Consider the following 9,316-nt stretch of genomic DNA (forward strand, 5'->3'; position numbering starts at 1 on the left):
CTCATGGAAGCAAACCTGTGCCTCTCATGGAATGAAAAAAAAAGAGAACATATTTTTTTTTCGAAAGGAACGACCGGCTTTCGCGGAAGTAAACCTCCCGTGGGAGCAAATCTGTCTCTTGCGGAAGAAAAAACGCATTTTTCCGTTTCCAAGAGGCACGGCTATGCCTCTCACGGAAGCAAACATATTTTTTTCATTTCCAGAGACACGGCCCGTAGAAGCAAACCCGTGGCTCTCGCGGAAGAAAAAAAACATATCCTTTTTGTTTCCGAGAGGCACGGTCATGCCTCCCACGAAAATAAATCCATGGCTCTCGCGGAAGAAAAAAACATATCTTTTTTGTTTCCGAGAGGCACAGTCATGCCTCCCACGAAAATAAACCCGTGCCTTTCGCGGAAGCAAATTCGTGCCTCTCGCGAAAGGCAAATTCTTTTTTTTTTGTTTTCAAGAGGCACGCCCGTGCATCTCACAGAAAAAGAAAAATACGCGATTTTTTTATGCAAAATATTAAGGACCGGTGAAAAACAAAAGGCCAAAAAACCGACAAAAAACCATTTAAAAGGCCAAAAAGCATGTGCGGAAAATGAAAAAATAAAATCTAAAGAGGTCGTCCGGAGCATGACACGTGACAGCGGCTGAGTGCGCGCCACTTGCTCCTGGTTTTCTCGAAATGGCTGAGCGTCTTAAACTCAGAAGCAGACTGAAAAACCTAAAATAATGGCGCACCTGAGCCTCTTGAGCTCAGAAGCAGACTGAAAGGCCTAAAATAATGGCCGAGGCGCCGGCCCACATTTGGGCCGATCGGCTGCCGAGCGTATACAGCTTTTTTAAACCGTTTGATTGCTTCCTCCCAAAAAGTCAAACACAGGAAAAGGAGAATGGAGCCTCAGCAGGAATTGTTGAAACGAGTCAAAGCAAACGCACGCAGAAAAAAAAATTGACAAGTCAAATATAATCCTTCACATAGCTAAATACATATAACTAATACTTTACCGGTTAGTGTCATCCCATATAGAACACTAACAGTCTCAGATGCTGGAGGGTTTCATCGCACACACGAATAAAGTAGCAGCCAGCCCAGCCATGGACGACGAACAACTGCTGGTAGCCACTTAACTACCGCAGAAAGCACAAGTTGCTGCAGCACCATTTCCCTCTACTTAATACATGAGCAAACATAGAAAGGCGTCCTGCTTAGTTAGGGTCGGTTCTACAGGAGCCATAGTGTTGAGCAGCTCAACGCCGTCTCTTGCTCGCCTTGAACAGCTTGATGGCATGCTGGACCGCTTCCTTGGATTTTGCTTTCCTCCCCTCCCTCTGGTTCCATAGCTCCGGGAAAGGAACCCTGCTCCCGCTGCCGCTGCCATTCAGCTCCATCAGCGCCGTCACCACCGCAGCATATGCTTCCTCGCCGTACACCTCTTTCAGCTCCTTGAGCTTCATGTCATCCTCATTGATCACTTCCTACAAAGAATATGCACCAGGTGCAGCATCAGCAATCCTAATAAATGTTTGTATGCAAGAAGATGTATAAAGCTTAGAAATTCAGAAGTAGTACCAACCAGGTGAGATGCTTGAAGGTGCAATACAAAAAGATGGTGTTGCACTCGTCAATTGCAGAGAGTCTAAATATGCAATGGCAAGGATTTAGGGATGCAAGCGGGCACGTCCGTGCTGTCAGCAACTGTCCACGAAGGCTAAAGGAAGCTAATCACTGATGCTTTAAAAACCAAGCTAACACAAAAACCATAAATGCGGACATTCGCCGACGCGTCCGCCTGCATCCCTACAAGGATTGCTAAGCAGATTGGGATCCTCCTTTTTTTCAAGAAAACGCAAAGGACCTTTGCGTTTCATTTCATTGAAAAGATAGAACAGTCCTCCTAGGAGGTGAGCGTTAAAGTGTCATGCGTCTGATCAATGGACGTCCCAGGATGTGGGCAGAACAACCCGAAGCCCCTGGGCCCCTGTCTTTGCCCAACATCAGGCCTCGTCTTTGATTCAATGGATGGTTGTGGTAAGGTAACAAACAGAGAAGGATTTCTTACCGATTCTTTTCCATTAAAAGGACGCCATTCTGGATTTTTAATTTCGTTCTGCCACTTTGAACAAATCTTAACACTTTCAACTTCCGCATCATCGTTTGGAAAATATTTCCTGCACACATTTAAAAATGCCTTTGAGTCAAGCTCACCCATCATCCTGATGCCTACGTGTGCTTTGTCACTGGTCTGACCACCCAAGTCCTGTAGAGCCTGCAATCGAACAAAACATGAATACAAAAACCAACAAGTGCACTCACTCAAATTACACAGTAGAGCATTAGAAGCAGCATACATCTAACACAAATTTCCGAGCTTCTTGCAACTCAACAGCAGCCTTTTTTTCTTGCAAGATCAGACCTTGGTTGTAGTTTTCTGTATATTCCATCTCATCGATCTTATCTTGCAGCTCCTCTGTCAGTTCAGCTATTCTTTTCCCTGTTTCTGAAGTTTCATTGCCTGGTGTGAGCTTTATCACTTGCAATTTTCCTGTCAGGTGCTTTATTTCTAGTTGAAGATTGTGCTTCACATGAAACTGTTCCTCCAACTTCTTAGCATTGTTTAAAGCAGTTTCTTTCTCTTTCTGCAGTTTATACACAGGATAGACATCTTTAAAACTTGTGTCATCGAAAACAAACAGCTTGAAAATGTATTCGCACAGCAGGGACTAACCTGTTGTTGTTCGAGAAGCTTGCGAACATTCTCATTAGCTTTCTGATACTCCATTTCTGCCAGCATAAGATGATTGGACTTTGTCGCATTCTGTACAAGAATAAAACACAACTTAAATGACATTTTAATGGAAGTGATTTAGTTACATTATTATGCTTCCATCCTCAGATGGTAGATTCAGATACATCAATTATATACTAAAAGAACATGATGGGTCAACCAGGAAAAAGAGAGGACGACTAGAAAATAACACAACAAAAGCAAAAATCAGTTCAATAATCTACATTATCGTTAAATCATAATCCTTGAATCTCATTATATGGGACTCCACTTGACTTGGCCCATCAAGCCCTACTACCCCTAAGTAGAAAAGAAAACCAACTACATGTATTGAAAACTAAACCAATTAGTGACTTAAACCTAAACCTGCTTCTGCTTATTTGAGTTACATATCATGTCATATTTGAGTGTTACATGGATATTTAAGTAAAAGAATATAAAAGTATGACGCTAACAAAAAAAGACATGACCTTATTGAACAAAGGCCAAGTATGCCACTACAAACAAGACTAACACACCACATATTCTCGTAACTAACTGTAATAAAATGATTGCATTATGAAGTATACGTAGTTACTTAAACTCAGACGATAAAAAATAAAAGTGCACCTGGTGTATGTATGGTAATAGGCAAAATCTATAAATTTAACAAAGAATGAACGACTAAACAAGATGAGGCATGCCATATAGGACCCGAACATTGGCACATAGCAAAATTAACCTGGACTCCTGAGCAACGATCCAACCAGGCAACCACTATGCTGCTCCGAGTGATACCCATCCCATTCATGCAGTTGCCTCAGGCCCGTCGATGAGGGCGGCCAAGGTGGCCGACCGCACATGGCCCCCAAAATCATGGGGCCACCGATCAGGGGAGAAACTGCCGCGCAGGTCCGTGTGTGCGAGCCGCCTGAGTCTGATGCGATCGCCCCCTCAATCTCTGCACAAGACTGCCGCAAGCCCTAGGGCCGCAGCTCTCCCCTAATCCCCAACCCCCACCCCAGTCGTCCCGCTTGCTAGCGCCGCCTCTAATCCCGCTGACGGTCTAATGCAATCTGCTGCCGGCCGCTGCTATCCTCTAATCCAGCTCGGCCTGCTAGCTGCTCCATGCTGGTGTCATCATGTCGTTCCCGCAAGTGCTCCCCAGCGTATGGCCGACCTGCCCAGCCCCCGTACTGCTGCTGATGGGCGCCTTACCCTGCCTCCCCCCTCGCCCATGATTGGATGCACCTCGGAAGCCAAGAGCAAACGTCTGGGTAATTTCTTGGACCAAGACAGACATATAATTAACAATAGCAGATGCATTTGAACTGACATGTTGTATGTGTTGATTTCCAAATTGATGTTGTATGTGTTGATTTATAAATTGATGCACTTAAACATTGAACTGAAATTGAAGTGAAAACAAATCATTTACCATTGAACTCAATTTTCCTCCATTTTTATTTCAATTTGATTTCATGTTATAGAAAAACAAGATGATGATATTTTCCATCGATGTCCACAACAGGAGTGTCTACACATATAGGATGCACGGATGAAGCAACCTGTAGATCAGGTACCCTTTTGTATCCCCGTATTATTTTTTGTCATATTTTATCTATTTTTTCTGATCTTTCAACATAGATTTTCAGTTCTACTCATATTTTGTATTCCAGCAAATATTTGGCTGCTTTAGCATGATGTATTTCTTGGGTAGGTATGAGACTTTTTCAAGATAGTCCATTAGTTATACTATATAAAAAAGAATTGGAGCTGCAATTTGAAGTTCGCCCCGGGCCCCAAATTCCTGGAGACGCCCCTCCAGTAATAATATCAATCAAACAGAAATAGTCTTCCTTGTACAATTGCCATCTAGTTTCTCTTGTTTGTTCACTTTGACATCTAATCATATTCTGCACCGATTTTGACCATGCCATATAGTCATCTTAGCCACCCGTACAAATTAAGTGTCTTTTTGAAGTTTATGACTTCCTTAAATTTTCATTTTTTACAGGCTCAATCTTGCAACCAAAATGGCACAATATTGAAACAAAAATTTCAACAAGTCACGGAGCATCGAGTTCTCAGGGAACTAATGACACCACCGAGTTGGGTATAACAATTTCATATCCCACCATGGACAGAACATCCAAGAAAAGTTCGGTAGAACCGAGGGAACGGGGCTCCACACGTGGTGGCCGTCCGATCTTGCATAAGAATCTAAGCGGTGCATGGTTAATTAAGTTCACGAATAATTTTTACAAGGTTGTTTTATTTCCATCTAGTATATTGATTTTCCATGAAAGGATATTACTCTTTCAGAAAAAATATACACATTAAAGAAGTTGCACGTGCATTTGTGTGGACAGCATGCTAGTTCTGTATAACAATCCGAACACCAAAAGTTCTGCTCCATGATATCTAGAACAAAAGGTGACGCCCAATGCCAGTTTTTCTTTAAGTCAACAAAGAATATACTAAACTAGTTTTATTTTTATGGAGTGCCAGTTGAAGATCCGATAGTAACCGACAGCTGTAAGAAGTACATGAACAGAAGAAGCTACACACTACACTAACTTACAAGTCGCTATATGGGCTTGTTGATTGAAAAATATCATACGAAGACAAAGATGCCTCACCCTTTGCTTCTCCAGTTCAAGCTTCCTTCTATCGCAATCAGTCTGTGCAGCCAACTCATCAAGTTCTTTGGACCTTGCATCAAGCTCATGCGTCATAGACTGAAGATCAAAGCGCAGCTTCTTGTTCTCGTCAACAATCTTTTGTGTATGTTCGACAGAGCACTGTCGCATCTTTTGGAGTTCTAAGACAGATGAAATTCAAAACATACATCAGCCTTTTTGTAACGCTTAAACACCACATGATCAACAAGAGGGTAGAAACCAGCTGGTGCATATAGTTACTTGACATTGATAATATATCACATATAAATTACAAGAAGGTTAGCAAGCACCTTGGCTGTATGACTGGAGCTGATGTTCCCTCTGTTCCATCATCCTTTGCAATGACACAGTTCTCTCCTGATACTCACATTCAAGTGCTTCTAAATGCATATTCTTTTCAATAACCTTAGAAGATAAACTGGCCACAAGTTTCTCATTTTTATTTTTTTCTTCATTCTCAACGCCGTCAACCGTCTTCAGATCGCCATTTTTCCTTAGAAAGTCCCCTATTGCCCCTGGAGCATTGTAATCATCTGCCCTAGCGATCCATCCAAAAGGCTCTGACCCTCTGCGCTCTTTTTCCTGCCAGCCCATTTTCCCATACCCATTCTTCTCAAACTGATTCTCAAATATTCGTGCATTCCTAAACCCACCAAAGTCCTTGCCAAACTCAACAATAGCATTACCTGTAGGAAAACCTTTACTGTACACATGATGTGCTTTAACTGGATGAAAACAGGAGAAATGCTCCTTCAGCCGGTTTGCACTTTTTCCAACATATTCAGAAGGCATATTGACTATGATACCCATCCAGGGCCAGACAAACAGCTCATCCCTTTTATGTTGAGGAGGCTGTGGATCCATAATGATTGGCCTCAGCAGTGGACTATGTGATTTAGCTGGTTCATCCTTCAAATGCTTGGCAAGGGCTCGATGGTCTACCTTCTGTTTTGCTTCCTGGTCATGGGCAGCCCCCACACTCAAGGCATGCTGCAGTAATTCATGTATGTTATAGTCACCATTTCCAACCGAACAAAAGGGGCACTTGTATGAACTCCCATCATGCATCACTTTTATATCTCCTGATAGCAGAAGTGCATAAGTGTCAGAACCATAAGCTTCAAGCTCTGAGTCTCCATCCGATGTATAGTCCATTGCGAAGGGACGTGAGAAGCCCAACAACCTTGAGAGAAATAAAGAAAGGGAAGGTGTGTTCATCAAGTTATATTAAGAACTGTTTCTAATAAATATTACAGAAAGCTAAAGATGTAGTTGCATATACATGAGCAATATACTAGAATGACGCCTAACACAGGAAACAAGAGACAAAAAGAGAAGCTGGGTACATGTACAGTCACACATTCCATACAAGCCTCTTGCTGTACTAAATCTAAGCATAGCACGAACTTGATGAACTCAATAATCTGTATTCCGTACTACAGCGAGCATCAATGTGGTTGTAATCACTCACGTATACAGCTAATCACCCCATCATTACATTGGTTTCTGTTCCAACAAGGTTTAACAAGTTTGATACTGTGTAAGTCATGTGATTTAATAAGATGTGTGTGGATAATATTACACAATCTTACAATATGCAGCATATACCAGGAGCAATAGTCAATACAAGAATAACACCTAGTGCCCGTATTCCACAAGCCTCTTTCAGAAATCAAAGGAAGCTTAATCTGTGTTGACCACCGGCGGACAAGGTCGCAATAGCTTACACAAACAGCCAATCATCCATGTCGTAAGTCCTAACATAGGTGTCTGTTCCAACAAGGTTTAACAAGTGTGGTAATGCAATTGATTAAGCTACAGGACAGGTTCAGCATGCACGAGGGTTTGTGTAACAGGGCTCCTCCCAAACTGAAGAACAGAGGAGCCGGCCGGAAAGAAGAAAATAAACACACTCCCGCAAAATTTGGGGCCACCTGCTCTGATCCTCCTGCATTTGTTCGTTTCTTGCAAGCCCTCCCCAGTCCCGTCAATCATGTCACATAAAAAAGTTGAAAAAAAAAGAAGTTGAAGAATCGAGCTCCCCCGAAAGGGATCGAGGAAAGTACAAGAGCCAGGAATCAAACTACACAAGGAGATACCGAAAGGGAACGGATGAAATCCACCGTCGCCGGGTCCAAAATCGCACGCAGACCAAAAAAAAAAGGAAGCGATTTTGCGGCGGCCGGTTCGATCGGAGCAGAGCAGAAAACCCCAACGAAGAAAGAGGACAGATAAACTAGGCACCACGCCCCGAACGAGGCAAATGTTCTTGAAGAGGAAAGAAAGGAAGAACCTCCCCGGCTCAAGGGTAAAAGGTAGGGTTTGAGGGTTTTGCGCCAATGGTCGACGGGGGGTGGTAATGCGGTGTCGAGGGAGGAAGGAGAGAGGTTCCGTCCGTCCGTCCGTTCTCACCTGGGGCGACGCAAAGCGGCGCGGCGGGGGTTTGCGCGTGTGTGGCCTCGTCGCGCCGGCCGATGAGCTTTCTTGGCCGGAAGGGGAACAGACTGGAAGCGAGCAGGGGAATTGCTGCGAACGAGCGAAGGTGGTGGGAGCCTGGGAGGGGAGGGGGGAGTCGTTCGGTGTGGTAAATTGGATGACGGAAAGCGGAGGGGAGCGGCACGTGGGCTGTGCGCTTGAAATTCGATCTCTTTTTTTTTTTGCCACTGGAGTTAATACTCCCCATTTTCTACCCAGAGAAGATTTTTACTGGCTTTCTTTCCGCAGGCTTCGCAAATATTGAGAAATAAAATATGTGATCAATTATATGAAAGGAATGCTTTTCAAGAGATGTCTGTCAGAAAGAGATGTCTCTCCAACACATCCTTTTATCATGTATATAAGTCGGCCAAGTCAACTACACAAGGAAAAAGGTGGCATAACCCTTTGCTCACTCCCATGCCGCTCCTGGCGACACCGGGCGTCTAACATAGCTGCTAGAGGAGGGCCAAATCCGTTCTTACCCCTGCCGCCGGCGTTGGCCGCGGGGGCGGCGGGTTCTGCCTCAAAGGGGGAGGGCCGCCCGTGCGTCGTTTTGGCGGCGGTGTTGGGGACTCGGGGCGGCAGCCCCGGGGACGATCGCGAGTTCAGCGCGGTTGTGGGCGGCGGCGTTCCACTTCGGCTGTCTGGGCAGTGACAAGGACGCCGGCCGATGGGTGTCCCTGCTGGTTGTTGTGGTGACTTGAGATGCGCCTTGGCGTGCTCTTCGCCTCACATGAGATCCGGCAGGGACGACCAGATGGAGGGCTTGGCGTGTAACACCCCGGATGTAACTTGCCATAATTGTAACTCCGACTCTGCCATTTCCGGCGTTAAGTTATGAGATTCCCTTCGTGGTTGGGTTTTTGTCTTCGTTTTGCATTTTGTTTATGCATTTCATATCATGTTATCATGTGCATCGCATTTGCATTCGTGTTCGTCTCATGCATCCGAGCATTTTCCCCCGTTATCCGTTTTGCAATCCAACACTCCTACGTGCACCGGCGTCCCCCTCTTGTCTCTTTTCGTGAGCGGGTGTTAAACGTTCTCGGAATGGACCGAGATTTTCCAAGTGGCCTTGGTACATCACCGGTAGACCGCCTGTCAAATTTCGTGTCATTTGGAGTCCGTTTGTTACTCCAACGGTTAACCGGGTAACCGAAAAGGCCTCTTGTATGTTGCGGCCCAACACCCCTCCAAAACGGCCCAATAACCCATCCAAACCTCTTCCATGTCCTCCACCGTCGGATCACGACCGCGTGGGCGAAAACTACACCTCATTTGGACACTCCTACATCCTCCTAGCTATAAATATGTGCACCTCGTCAAATTTTCGGGTCCCGAAACCCTAATTTTCGTCTTCTCCGCCGTCGGACGTGTCCGCTCCCGCCGGACCCGCCCCGC

General features: G+C 44.8%; 1 protein-coding gene across 1 annotated transcript; it reads right to left on the reverse strand.

The window, feature by feature from the left end:
- Nucleotides 1–927: 927 nt before the first annotated feature.
- Nucleotides 928–8,010, reverse strand: LOC119367806 (factor of DNA methylation 1-like). Its single transcript, XM_037633213.1, has 7 exons — nt 7,850–8,010; nt 5,728–6,620; nt 5,396–5,577; nt 2,715–2,804; nt 2,338–2,625; nt 2,049–2,255; nt 928–1,464 (listed from the first exon to the last, which is right to left on the reverse strand). The coding sequence occupies exons 2-7, from the start codon at nt 6,590–6,592 to the stop codon at nt 1,237–1,239; spliced, it is 1,860 nt and encodes a 619-aa protein (XP_037489110.1). The 5' UTR covers nt 6,593–6,620; nt 7,850–8,010; the 3' UTR covers nt 928–1,236.
- Nucleotides 8,011–9,316: the final 1,306 nt, after the last annotated feature.

The sequence above is a fragment of the Triticum dicoccoides genome, chromosome 1A (assembly GCF_002162155.2).
Source record: "Triticum dicoccoides isolate Atlit2015 ecotype Zavitan chromosome 1A, WEW_v2.0, whole genome shotgun sequence".
NCBI lineage: Eukaryota > Viridiplantae > Streptophyta > Magnoliopsida > Poales > Poaceae > Triticum > Triticum dicoccoides.

Coding starts and splice junctions, on each gene's coding strand:
- LOC119367806 (XM_037633213.1), bottom strand. CDS start 6,592: ATGGACTATACATCGGATGGAGACTCAGAGCTTGAAGCTTATGGTTCT. Junction 5,578..5,727: donor GCTCCAGTCATACAGCCAAG/GTGCTTGCTAAC, acceptor CATCTGTCTTAG/AACTCCAAAAGATGCGACAG. Junction 2,256..2,337: donor CTCGGAAATTTGTGTTAGAT/GTATGCTGCTTC, acceptor GTTCGATTGCAG/GCTCTACAGGACTTGGGTGG.